This window comes from Saccostrea echinata, unplaced genomic scaffold, assembly GCF_033153115.1.
Source record: "Saccostrea echinata isolate AGI-Se365-2 ecotype Australia unplaced genomic scaffold, CSIRO_AGI_Sech_v1 ptg000045l, whole genome shotgun sequence".
In the NCBI taxonomy this organism is placed as follows: domain Eukaryota; kingdom Metazoa; phylum Mollusca; class Bivalvia; order Ostreida; family Ostreidae; genus Saccostrea; species Saccostrea echinata.
Window position 1 is genome coordinate 1,952,328 of NW_026889794.1, and position 14,344 is coordinate 1,966,671.

Below are 14,344 nucleotides of genomic sequence, written 5' to 3' on the forward strand. Positions count from 1 at the left end.
AAAATTATTCACTGGACAATTATCTTCTGTTATTTTAAGTTTGCTCAAATGCAAGGAATAAAGCTGCTTTGATACTTCGATAATTATTAAAACAATACACTTACATTTTAAACTGTTTTGAGGACATTTTGATAGCCCCCCCCCCCCCTTCCATTTTATTTCATAATAAGCTTTAAAAAATATCAACTGGCAATTTTTTAATGCTTACTAAATAAAAAATGACCGCATGTACAGGCCAATTTATGAATTCTATTTACTGGGAAATAATAAATTTTGGAGAATTAGGTTTCTAAATTTATTTCATGCTATCCACGCGTTACGTTACATTAATTTTGATGTTACTTTTTAAATAGATTTAAGTAAAAAGGTTTCTGAGTATGTACCAATGAAGTATAAAATAAAATTTTATTTTCAGAAAATGTTCGGAATATTCGACTATCGTTCGAATAATGCAATCGAATGATCGACTAAGGAAAATAAATATTTTGACATCCATAATATATAATTATATATATATATATATATATATATATATATATATATATATATATATATATATATATATAATATATATATAATACAGTAACCTGCAAAATTTATCTCATATACAAAATTGAATTTTTAACACTTCTATACTTACAGACTGATTTATAATCAATTTGTTAAAACTGCATGCTTAATAATTTGTCCACCTGAAAATCCAGCATTTTTATGAGAGTAAAATACAGTTTTCAATAGTAATGACATATCACATAGTGGTACAAAGTGCATTTCATTACTATTAGGTTCCTGGTTATTGTAACTCATCATATTGCGTGAACTTGAAAAACTGTCAATATTGTTGCAAAAATTTATGTTGCAAGTAATTCTACAATGGCATAGTGGCAAGACAAGGAATACATATAAATACATACACCCAAAAATGATAATTTGCAAAGGCTATGGAGTTGTGAAAGATAATTTGAAACACCACTGTCCACAAAATCTTCTCTTTTTCACTTTATACAAGCTTCACTTTATTCTTAGAGAATATAGAAATGTGATCAAAAATTAATCAATTCTGCATTATACATGTACCAAAAATTATAACAAAATATATAAGGACTAAGGAATGAATCTACTCCAAAGACAAAACCTGGTCATATATTCGTAAAATAACTGACAGATATAGACATCTGGGGCAAGTCTGGTAGTAGGCATTCCTACATGCAAGTTTAGTCCATGTATGACTTTGGGAATGGACCTGCATCAAAAATTTTGACATGGGGTACCAACAATGATGCTGATACCATCCAAAATCTTTTCAACTCTGTCAAGGTAAGCTAAAATTACATGTACATGCGTATCTTTAATTTCTTTTAAAGATCTACTGACAAAAAAGATCTCATCTCATTTTTAATATACAATGGTATCTCTCTAATAAACTCAACTCATAAATAATCTTTTAAAACCTTAAGCTACTATACAGATATGCTTCTACAGGATGTTTAAGAACCATCAAAATACTGTGTACATACACAGTTACAGTACCTTATTCTTGTTTGTGTGAAGAACTCAAGTGTAACCAATGAATCTCTAGCACTAATAAGCACTATAAGATTACTAAAATAATGGCCTGCAGTTGCCCACAATCTCTGTGAAATCTGTGGTAAATCTCCATAGTGCTCAGAGCCCATTGGCTTCAGAATAAATAATAATGGATTTTACAATGGTAGATAATATCTAAGTAAGGCCACTCTCAGCTGGAAGAATTTTCTTTGGCCTCTTTTTTCTCCTCTGAATTACCGGCAGAGTCTAATGCACTATCAGTCACATTTGTTGTATTGTCTGTTTCTAGTTCAAAATTCTGGAGAAAAAAAAAGACAAATGCTATAAGCAGATTATTAAATTTATTACATGGTATCTTTGTAAATATACTTCATAGTTGCACAAAATTTACATGTATAATAATAAGTTTTGTTATAGACCTCTCAAAGAATGTATCAGTTTTGTTGCAAATAAAAATAATAATTGACTTGTTTTAGTTAATAAATGTTTAGAATGTGTTGTGTATAGGACAGTTTGTAAGATTCAATACATAAAAACACCTCACCTCTAGTTCTCTCATGATTTCATCCATGAAATCTGTGGAATTATTCTTGTATGCTACTGCGGCACGAATTGCATCTTTAAATAACTGAAAATGTGGAATAAATATTTACTGTCAGAGGAATATTCACTGTAATTTTTACTCAGCTATTGGGAAACGCTGTTCATTAACCAAAACATTATCCATGCTGTCACACAGACTTGCTATTGAAATTTGAAACTTGTCAGGGACGTATTAACTTTTCCATTGAAATGTTGCAAAACCAGTTGTATTTAGGAGTAAAATGGGGCATCTTTAAAAATTGTTTGGTTGCCCTCTCCCGACAGACTGGCTAAAAATGGCCCGACTCCAGATATTTTTTAACCTCCTGGAAACAATGATTTTTTTTATGCATTCTTGAAAAATAGATTTTTGAAAATTCAGGATTGATGCTGAAAATTTCTTGGAAATTTTTTTTTCAACCTACCTACTGACCCAATTATTTCATCCCAAGTCAGGAGAAGGCAAACAAACATTGTTTTAAAGTTGGCCTGGTATCTGATGCATTATTTGAATATTCTTAAATACAGTTGAACTATGGTATCTCGAACACCAATATCTCGAATACCATGGATATATCAAAGTCAGTTGGAAGTCCTAAACTTCTCTTTCTCCATGTATTTTAATCTTGATACCTCAAAACCTTGTCAAGATTTAACTGTATACATTGCAGTAATACCAGTATGTGATATAATAAATTTCTGCATCTTTATAAAAAATTTTCATTCAGTTTGAAAGCTACATGTATGTTTCCTCCAAGAAAAATGCACTTCAAAATCTGTTTTTTTGTTGATTTGTTTTAATAAAATGATTTGTTTGCCCATTCACATACCTTAACAACATTAGTTCCATCTGATGCCGACACAAAATAAAATGGCATGCCATGTTTTTTAGGAAATGTGAAAGCTTTCTTTGTTATTGAATAATCCACTGAAAAAAAAAGAACAAGAATTTACATGTAATGCAGTATAGACACCAAAATAGTATTAAATCCTATAACTAACCAATTGTGAAATAATGTCAGACTACAGCTGTTTATATAAACAAGAATTCATTGTGATGTTCATATTTCAAAATAGTCATATGGTAAATACAGGATCTCTCATCATTTGTGGTTGGATATGATTTTTTTATCATATCGAGCCTTGGTGAGGGGATTAAAACACACAAAGAGTAGGAAAAAAATCATATCGATCCACAGACCTTGGTAATTCTTTTAACCACATTTTACACATAGCTATTTCATGGTTTTATATATGTATATCCACAATACTTGACTTGATCAAATTCACTCTAAAACCATTGTGACTTCACAACTGTGGATATGAAAACAATATCCTATGAGCTATATCCACTGTATAAAGGAGTAAACACGGGATAAAAGGTGTGAACCTACAATGCACACTGCAAAGTGGACACAACAAAGACTAAAGAATATGGATTTAGTTAATCTGGATTAAGTTGATCCAGATTAACCCACTGTAGATCAGCCCTTCATCTCTTACTATCTAAAGGTTTATATATTTACATTCATAACTCAACAGTTACCCCCCAAAAAAAATTATCTATAAAAAATGCTGTAAATGATAAAATTTTAAATTGTGACTGATATTCTGTTCAGTTTACTCAAGCATACTCACCATCTATTTTATTTCCACAACACAGACATGGGATTTCAGGTCTGTATTCTCTAAGTTCTTTTAACCAATTGGGTAGATTTTTATATGTGACTTTTCTAGTTGTGTCAAACACCTAATCAAAAATAAACCAAGTACATATGTACAAGCAAAAAAAGAAATTGCATTATAAACAGGTTAAAATGAAATTTTAAAAAGATTAACTTCAAAATTTCCAACAATCAGTTTTTTAACAATGAAAATAAAAAAATTTAGGGAACAAAATATTTTTAAATTATTTTAAATCTTGGTTATAATGAAGTCATTGGGACCTTGAAATTTGTTTCTGTGTAACCTAGCTTCATTAAACCTGGAACATAGTGCAAGGTCTCCAAAAAAAATTTAAAATAAAATAAAATTTTAAAAAAAATTAAAAAAAAATTCATTATAACCAAGATTTCCTTTTAATGTGAGTTTTTTTTTTGGTTGTTTATAATGACTGGGTTTTATTGTATAACCTTTGGCAGTATCATTAAAGTATTCAAATGATAAACAGTATGATATCTTGACATACCAGAATACAAGCATGTGCATTATGGTAATATGAAGGATGCATGTTATTAAAACGCTCCTGCCCCGCAGTATCCCAGAAATCTGTGAAGAAATTAGAAATGGTTATAGAGACATTGACAAGTGCCATTTAATAAGATGCCAAACATTGAAAAGAAACAATAATACACAGTAATACACTTATACATTCACACAGACTTTGCATATACAACTGTAACCCCCCCCCCCCCCCCAAAAAAAAAAAATCATGATAAAGTTTTTTTGATTTTTTCAACCCATCCTTGCAAATAATTTTCCCCTGTTTATTTTTTTTTAAAGACAAACATATGATTCACATTTAAAATAACTTGTTAATGCAACATATGATACTTGTTCATAAAACCAGCCCTAACTTCTGATTTAATTTATATTGTATCTACCCACTAAAAATTCCTCATCAGTATTGCTAAAATTTTACTTGTGTCAAGCAAAAAGAATTATTGGAGTATTTATTCCAAATTAATGACAATCCACTCTTGAATTAAATTAAAACAAAAGTCCTCCTTACCCACTGATACTTTTTCATCACCAAGTTCTGTTTGGTAGTTGAATAGAGTCAGAGCATATGTTGATAACTGTTGTGGTTTACTAGGTTCATTAAGGAATAATTCATGCTTTATATTTATTCATTTAATTACTAGTATCAAATTTTCATAGTCATGAAAATTTTCAAATCTGATATCTGATGATCTTCAACATAAAACAAATGTAAATGATGTAAACAAAAGAATCAATACGCTGCAGAGAATTCCCTCAAACAAACTGATTCTGATTAAGTATTATAAATAAATTTTCAAATGAAATACATGTAATATGCTAACCTTCAGTGTATTCAGTATAAAAATAATTTGTAGACAACAGATAAATAAGATACAGTCAAATGCCTAAAACAAAGACATCTTCACTATGATTGGAAAGAAAAAGGGGGGGGGGGGGTGAAAACTGTTGATGTACAATAGCTGTACTGCCACTGTTATGCTTCTCAAATTACTTTTGTATTGAAACAAGGGCTGAAAGTCACTAAATTCAGAGACTTAAACTGCTTAAAAATGGAAATTGATGGTCGCATTTAATGTTAGACATGTAGTCACTGAATGCAGATAAATATAATGAAAACTTTCTTGGGGAAAAATTTAATGGCTGCACATGAAAGAAAGATGCTTAATACAGGTGGTTGCTGCTACAGGTTTGACTGTATACTGTGATTTGTTTACTGTGAAAAAGAAGTTGGGTGAATTTCTAGGAGTAGGATTCATACCTAACCAGTAGTTAACACCTCAATACACGTTACAGTTGACTGTCGCCAAAACATAATTTTAAAGACTTAATGTAGATTGATCAAGAGATAAGAAAAACAATCAGGAATTGTTGTAATTTCCCAAAAAGATGTCACTGCAGTCTGTCTGTAAATAAATGAATGAAGTTTGTCTGGGGTTCCACAGACAGTGGACTCAGGAGCTGACATTGTGAGGATGATGAAAAAAGCAGTCATAGCTGTACTAACACACTTTTAAATAATTATATTACTACTCATCAATGTTAGTTCATTTGAAAATTATTTTTTTTAACATTACACAGAAATTCTGAACTGAAGGAAAAAAGAGTAGTTGATCTATTAATGAAATATTCATGTGCACATGAAAGCTTAATAGTGTTAAATCTAAAGCAAACTAGCATGGCGCAGCGCCATGCCCTTTTTTCCTTGCAAAAATAAATAAATATGCCCAGCAGAGGCAAGATGGACTGGCGGCTTTATGGAACGCCGGGACTGTCTTATATGAGGATTAAACATTATATGCAGTGTTCTCTTCATTATATGTGGTACTATTTTAATTATATGAAGTAGTTTTTACAGTATATCGTGTGCAACTTCCATTATATACAGTACTTCTTTCATTATATGGTGTAGATATGTCATTATATTATGTACATCTATCATTATATGAGGTGGTTTTATCAATATATGAAGTGCTTTTAACATTATATGCGGTAGATCTAACATTATATGCAGTGAACACAACAATATATTAAGTACTTATCACATTATATACAGTATATTCATCATTATATGTAGTATTTCTGTTATTATGATGATGCTGATCATTAAATATTATGTCCAGTCCTGTTAGCATTCCGTGCGGTAGATTTTGCATTTCGTTATGATGTAGACAGAGTATTATATGCGGTGCTTTCTCCTTTATGTGTATGATCTTTCGGAAGCTACCTTTCGGAACTCTCTGTTAAAAATTCGGTTCTTCTTATCGACCTTGAGAACTCCGACCTTTCCTGTTGAATTCAGTACAATAAAAGCATGCGTATATACATTAAAACAGTTAATAATTAATGCTCCGTGAACAGGTTAAAATTTTTTTTAAAAGATATGAAGTAGGGTAATAGAGTAAAATAAAATCCATTCTATTTCATGGTATGAAGTAATGAGAGAGAGAGAGAGAGAGAGAGAGAGAGAAGGGGGTGTTGGGTATGATAGACATATTTTGGGAGTGGAAAAAAAAATTGAGGCATTTTCTATCTTTTTTCATTCAAAAAGATTCATTTCATATATAGCACAATCAATGTAAAAAAAAACGATATTAAAAAAACTAACTGCTTTCCTATGCCTTCGAGTACGCAGGGCTTTAACAACGACTTATAGAAAACACTACATGTATTTATCTATTTATTTATTTGTTTTTTTTAATGGTGGGATGTGCTAATTTTTCAAAATGTAAATTACCCTTTTATCTATCATTTTATTTGGTAGAGGGGGTTCTATATATATATATATATATATATATATATATATATATATATATATATATATATATACACACGTTGTATTCCTGAGTAATTTTACCACATATCTTTTTAGAATTAAAATCTTGAAGTACAACCCACGACTCGATACATTTTCTGTTCTGAAAATCATTTATCTTTTCCTGATACATTACATAACATTCACACAGTATAACTAAAGACAATTTCAGCTTTTTGTTATACGCCATAGTTTAACAATTAATACAATGGAACAATAAAATTATTTCAGTAATAAGTGCATCTCTCTCTCTCTCTCTTGTTGTAAACTACTGAAATATTGATATGACTTTGAAATTCCTTTAATATACGGATAAATTTGTGTGGTATGTGATTATTCCGCGATGCTTTGGCTGACGCGCGGTTGGTTACCAATTGTTAAAGATAACCCAAAATCATTAAGAATTTTCATATCTAAGAACAAAAAAAGGTAGAACTTTCTAAATCTAACAAGGGGGTTCCGAAAGGTAGCTTCCGAAAGACCATACACATAAAGGAGAAAGCACCGCATATAATACTCTGTCTACATCATAACGAAATGCAAAATCTACCGCATGGAATGCTAACAGGACCGGACATAATATTTAATGATCAGCGTAATAACAGATATACTACATATAATGATGAATATACTGTATATAATGTGATAAGTACATAATATATTGTTGTGTTCACTGCATATAATGTTAGATCTACCGCATATAATGTTAAAAGTACTTCATATAATGATAAAACCACCTCATATAATGATAGATGTACATAATATAATGACATATGTACATCATATAATGAAAGAAGTACTGTATATAATGGAAGTTGCACACGATATACTGTAACAAGAGGTCCATGGGCCACATCGCTCACCTGAGTAACTTTGGCCATGCAGTTCTTTACAAGACTTCCCCCCTTGTAATACCTATTGTGGCCCCGCCCTACCCCCGGGGGTCATGATTTGAACAATTTAGAATCTACACTACCTCAGGATGCTTCCAAATAAGTTTCAGCTTTATTGGTCCAGTGGTTCCTGAAAAGAAGATTTTTAAAGACTTTTCTTATATAATTCAATATAAAACTTGGATTCCCTATTGTGTCCCGCCCTACCCCCGGGGGTCATGATTTGAACAATGGATGCTTCCACTTAAGTTTCAGCTTTTCTGGCCCAGTGGTTCTTGAGAAGAAGATTTTTAAAGATTTTTTCCTCTATATTTCAATGTAAAACTTGGATTCCCTATTGTGGCCCCGCCCTACCCCCGGGGTCATGATTTGAACAATTTAGAATCTATACTACCCCAGGATGCTTCCATATAAGTTTCAGCTTTTCTGGCCCAGTGGTTCTTGAGAAGAAGATTTTTAAAGATTTTTCCTCTATATTTCAATGTAAAACTTGGATTCCCTATTGTGGCCCCGCCCTACCCTTCGGGGGTCATGATTTGAACAATTTACAATCTACACTACCCCAGGATGCTTCCATATAAGTTTCAGCTTTTCTGGCCCAGTGGTTCTTGACAAGAAGATTTTTAAAGATTTTTCCCTCTATATTTCAATGTAAAACTTGGATTCCCTATTGTGGCCCCGCCCTACCCCCGGGGGTCATGATTTGAACTATTTAGGTTCTATACTACCCTAGGATGCTTCCATATAAGTTTCAGTATTTCTGGCCCAGTGGTTCTTGAGAAGAAGATTTTTAAAGATTTTTCCTATATAATTCAATGTAAAACTTGGATTCCCTATTGTGGTCCCGCCCTACCCCCAGGGGTCATGATTTGAACAATTTACAATCTACACTACCCCAGGATGCTTCCATATAAGTTTCAGTATTTCTGGCCCAGTGGTTCTTGAGAAGAAGATATTTTAAGATTTTTCTCATATATTTCAATGTAAAACTTGGATTCCTTATTGTGGCCCCGCCCTACCCTTCGGGGGTCATGATTTGAACAATTTAGATTCTACAATACCCCAGGATGCTTCCACATAAGTCAGCTTTTCTGGCCCAGTGGTTCTTGAGAAGAAGATTTTTAAAGATTTTTCTTATATAATTCAATGTAAAACTTGGATTCCCTATTGTGGCCCCGCCCTATCCCCGGAGGTCATGATTTGAACAATTTACAATCTATACTACCCTAGGATGCTTCCATTTAAGTTTCAGCTTTTCTGGCCCAGTGGTTCTTGAGAAGAAGATTTTTAAAGATTTTTCCTCTATATTTCAATGTAAAACTTGGATTCCCTATTGTGGCCCCGCCCTACCCCCGAGGGTCATGATTTGGACAATTTACAATCTACACTACCCCAGGATGCTTCCATTTAAGTTTCAGCTTTTCTGGCCTAGTGGTTCTTGAGAAGAAGATTTTTTAATGACCCCACTGTATTTTTGTTTTTTCTTGATTATCTCCCCTTGTAAGGGGACTTGGCCCTTTATTTTAACAATTTACACTCCCCAAGGATACTTTGTACCAAGTTTGGTTAAAATTGATCCAGTGGTTCTTGAGAAGAAGTTGAAAATGTGAAAAGTTTACAGACGGACGACGGACAACAGGTGATCAGAAAAGCTCACTTGAGCTTTCAGCTCAGGTGAGCTAACAAGAGGCCCATGGGCCACATCGCTCACCTGAGCACATTGGCTAGGCAAAAGCACAAATCAGTTCAGTATTGAAAAGATTAGGGGGGGGGGGAGGGGGGGGCTTGGGCTTGAATTTTAAACTACCTGATGATGCTTCCATGTCAGTATAACAAATGGCTTTGTAATGGCTTTGTTGTACTTGAGAAGAACTTGAAAGTTTTCCCATATATTCCTTTGTAAAAATTTGATCCCCCACTGTGGCTCCTCCCTATCCCAGAGGTCATCATTTTAACAAACTTGAATCTACACTACCTGAGGATGCTTCCATATCAATATGACTAAACATAGCTTTGCAGTTCTTCAGAAGAAATATTTTTTTCTATATGTTCTTATGTAAAATTTTCAATCACCCATTGGGCCCCACCCTACCCCCGGGGGTCATCATTTGAACAAAATTGAATTTACACTATCTGAGGATGCTTCCATATCAAAATGAATAAACATGATTTTCAGTTCTTGAGAAGAAGATATTTTCCTATATGTTCCTATGTAAAATTTTCGATCCCCCATTGTGGCCCATCCCTATCCCCAGGGGTCATCATTTAAAAAAACTTGAATCTACACTACCTGAGGATGCTTCCATATCAGAATGACTAATCATGGCTTTGCTGTTCTTCTTCAGAATATATTTTCCTATATATTTCTATTTAAGACTTTGATCCTCCATTGTGGCCCCACCCTACCCCAGGGGGTCATGATTTGAACAAACTTGAATTTACACTACCTGAGGATACTTCCACATAAATATGATCAATCAGGGCTTTGCCGTTCCTGAGAAGAAGATTTTTAAAATATTTCCTATATATTTCTATGTAAAACTTTGATCCTCCATTGTGGCCCCGCCCTACCCCTGGGGGTCATGATTTGAATAAATTTGAATCTACACTACCTGAGGATGCTTCCATATAAATATGACCAATCAGGGCTTTGCTGTTCTTGAGAAGAACATTTTTAAAGATTTTTCCTATATATTCCTATGTAAAACTTTGATCCTCCATTGTTGCCTCGCCCTACCCCCAGGGGTCATGATTTGAACAAACTTGAATCTACACTACCTGAGGATGCTTCCATATAAATATGACTCATCATGGCTTTGCTGTTCTTGAGAAGAAGATTTTTAAAGATTTTTCCTATATATTCCTATGTAAAACTTTGATCCTCCATTGTGGCCCCGCCCTACCCCCAGGGGTCATGATTTGAACAAACTTGAATCTACACTACCTGATGATGCTTCCATATAAATATGGCCAATCAGGGCTTTGCTGTTCTTGAGAAGAAGATTTTTAAAGATTTTTCCTATATATTTCTATGTAAAACTTTGATCCTCCATTGTGGCCCCGCCCTACCCCCGGGGGTCATGATTTGAACAAACTTGAATCTACACTACCTGCAGAGGATGCTTCCATATAAATATGGCCAATCAGGGCTTTGCTGTTCTTGAGAAGAAGATTTTTAAAGATTTTTCCTATATATTTCTATGTAAAACTTTGATCCTCCATTGTGGCCCCACCCTACCCCCGGGGGTCATGATTTGAACAAACTTGAATCTTCACTAGCTGAGGATGCTTCCATATAAATATGGCCAATCAGGGCTTTGCTGTTCTTGAGAAGAAGATTTTTAAAGATTTTTCCTATATATTTCTATGTAAAACTTTGATCCTCCATTGTGGCCCCGCCCTACCCCCAGGGGTCATGATTTGAACAAACTTGAATCTACACTACCTGAGGATGCTTCCATATAAATATGACCAATCAGGACTTTGCTGTTCTTGAGAAGAAGATTTTTAAAGATTTTTCCTATATATTCCTATGTAAAACTTTGATCCTCCATTGTGGCCCCGCCCTACCCCCAGGGGTCATGATTTGAACAAACTTGAATCTACACTACCTGATGATGCTTCCATATAAATATGGCCAATCAGGGCTTTGCTGTTCTTGAGAAGAAGATTTTTAAAGATTTTTCCTATATATTTCTATGTAAAACTTTGATCCTCCATTGTGGCCCCGCCCTACCCCCGGGGGTCATGATTTGAACAAACTTGAATCTACACTATCTGAGGATGCTTCCATATAAATATGACTCATCAGGGCTTTGCTGTTCTTGAGAAGAAGAATTTTAAAGATTTTTTCTATATATTTCTATGTAAAACTTTGATCCTCCATTGTGGCCCCGCCCTACCCCCAGGGGTCATGATTTGAACAAACTTGAATCTACACTACCTGAGGATGCTTCCACATGAGTTTCATCTTTCTAGGCCCTGTGGTTCTTGAGAAGAAGATTTTTAAAAGATGCTATTAATTTTTCACTAATTCTTTATTATCTCCCCTTGAAAAAGGGCGTGGCCCTTCATTTTAACAAACTTGAATCCCCTTCACCCAAGGATACTTTGTGGCAAGTTTGGTTGAAATTGGCCCAGTGGTTCTTGAGAAGAAGTCGAAAATGTTAAAAGTTTACAGACAGACAGACAGACGGACAGACAGACAGACGGACGCCGGACAAAAAGTGATCAGAAAAGCTCACTTGAGCCTTCGGCTCAGGTGAGCTAAAAACTACTTCATATAATTAAAATAGTACCACATATAATGAAGAGAACACTGCATATAATGTTTAATCCTCATATAAGACAGTCCCGCGTTCCATACGTCTTTGTTTATTCAGTGCATGCTGATTAGCCCCTTTGTTTATTTAATGCACACAAAGTGTGAATTCAGGACAGGAAATAACTTCTCGCTTGAACGCACACAGCCACCTGGCCAGGTAACATGCCTCTGGCTGTCAGGGTATAAGAGATAACACGAGAAAATATCATTTGATTGCATTGATTATGCAAGAATTAGCCCAATGTCAAAGATAGATTAATTTGTAAATTAAAATGTTACACATTTTAAATCAGGATCGTTTTTTTTTAACTTGAAAGTAGAAAAAACTGAGTAGATGAAGAAATGTGAAAAATAAAACTGCTGATGAATTAAATCAACTTACAATGTACAGTACCCCAAAAAAACAACATCTGAATATTATGTGTGAAATGGGCTAGGAAACAACAAAGTATGAAGTTAGTTTCTTTCATGTTCAATGATTCTGTGTTCTAACTTTTTGAATTGACATCCAGAGGCTTCATGTTTCTAAGCCAGAAAAAAGTTTTAACCAATTTATATATTATTTCAAGTTTAATTTTTTGGTATGATCAGTGTTCACTTGATTTTGTTGGTAGATTATTTTCAAAATAAAGAGAATGCCCTCTACATTTATTATTCAAGTAGCCCCCACCCATTGCAATTTTGTTCTGTTATTTACCTCATACACAAATAACAATATTAAAGCAAGGGAAAAAAATTCATACTCCAAACTAAAATAATTCTTGAGCAAGTGACAAAAAGATTCACACCTATTACTTTTTAAGCATAACCTTGATAACCATACTAATTTCTTGATTAAAAAATTTGAATTTAAATTTTGGCAATAACTGCCCTCTCAGTGTGTATTAAATTAATTAAGCTGACAGATTTATACATTTTTCTTATAGATACTTGTATAACTAAAGATTTCAGTATTAAATATTAATTTAAGTACACAAACATGATAAAGAAAATATATGTAATTTCAAAGACGTTAAAAAGTGCCCTCATGAAAACTTGTCGCCGCATAAAGTGCCCTTTTGATCATTGGATTACCATGCCCTTTTTAGGGTCTGGATTTAACACTACTTAAGGATACTATCCATCCATTAAAAACCGCTCCACCAATCTACAAAAGAAAAATAAAATAAAATAAAATACATTTTTAGGATGTTTCAAAATTAAAGTAAATATGCGACTTCCCTTCCTTTTAACTGTCAACAGTTATTATTGATTGAATTTCATCAATGAAATGAGTGCATGTGCACCCCCTGCAGATGACGGTCATTGCTTGACAGGAAATCAATTTGTAACATCTATTCTTATTCATTAATTTCCTTGGTATTAATATATTTAACTCTGATAATCCTGTATACTTGCTTACATGATATCGAATATAAGTATTAAGTTGGAAGGATTAGCACAAGTTGAAGTTATTCCCATTCGTTTTATACATGGATACTCCAAATGAAAACAGTCTACCTGTAAACTTACTTTGATTTCCCTACAGCACTGTCGCCTAAGCATATTATCTTGACTTTTGTTTCGCCGTGCTCTCCTTTTTGCTCGTAGTCAGGTTCAACATTTGCCATGTTGATTTTTCGGCAAAGGAATGTCAATTACGGTGCATTCTGGGAAAACATACATTCTAAAACCAAACATGATGAAAACATTAGAAGACGAATTATTCAGGTCACGTGCTACCCACAGTCCTGAGCTGGGTCAACTATTTTGTGTAGCTTAGTCTTTTGTCAGCTCCATTTAGATAGGATGTTGATAAATGGATACATTATGGCCATTCCATATTTTGACAATTTATGAAAATTACAAGATTTTTATAAGCTGTTTCAAATGCATTTTTTGGCTATCGATATTGAAAATGCAAATATTTTTCTGCTCCCCCCCCAAAAAAAAACCACAATGCAAATGTAGTACCAGTCATGC

The 14,344-nt window shown here is 33.5% G+C and overlaps 2 protein-coding genes and 1 long non-coding RNA gene across 3 annotated transcripts in view; 1 reads left to right on the forward strand and 2 right to left on the reverse strand.

Annotated features, from left to right (window-relative positions):
* The window catches only part of LOC133201752 (tubulin--tyrosine ligase-like protein 12), a 232,685-nt gene that overhangs the window by 163,705 nt on the left and 54,636 nt on the right, over window positions 1-14,344 (forward strand). The window lies entirely within an intron of this gene.
* The window catches only part of LOC133201756 (uncharacterized), a 122,346-nt gene that overhangs the window by 63,163 nt on the left and 44,839 nt on the right, over window positions 1-14,344 (reverse strand). The gene's annotated exons all lie outside the window — the stretch shown is intronic.
* LOC133201559 (rab-like protein 2A) lies at window positions 587-14,008 on the reverse strand. Its single transcript, XM_061337357.1, has 8 exons — window positions 13,895-14,008; window positions 13,500-13,529; window positions 4,862-4,941; window positions 4,319-4,398; window positions 3,769-3,880; window positions 2,961-3,058; window positions 2,093-2,176; window positions 587-1,846 (listed from the first exon to the last, which is right to left on the reverse strand). The coding sequence occupies exons 1-8, from the start codon at window positions 13,990-13,992 to the stop codon at window positions 1,739-1,741; spliced, it is 690 nt and encodes a 229-aa protein (XP_061193341.1). The 5' UTR covers window positions 13,993-14,008; the 3' UTR covers window positions 587-1,738.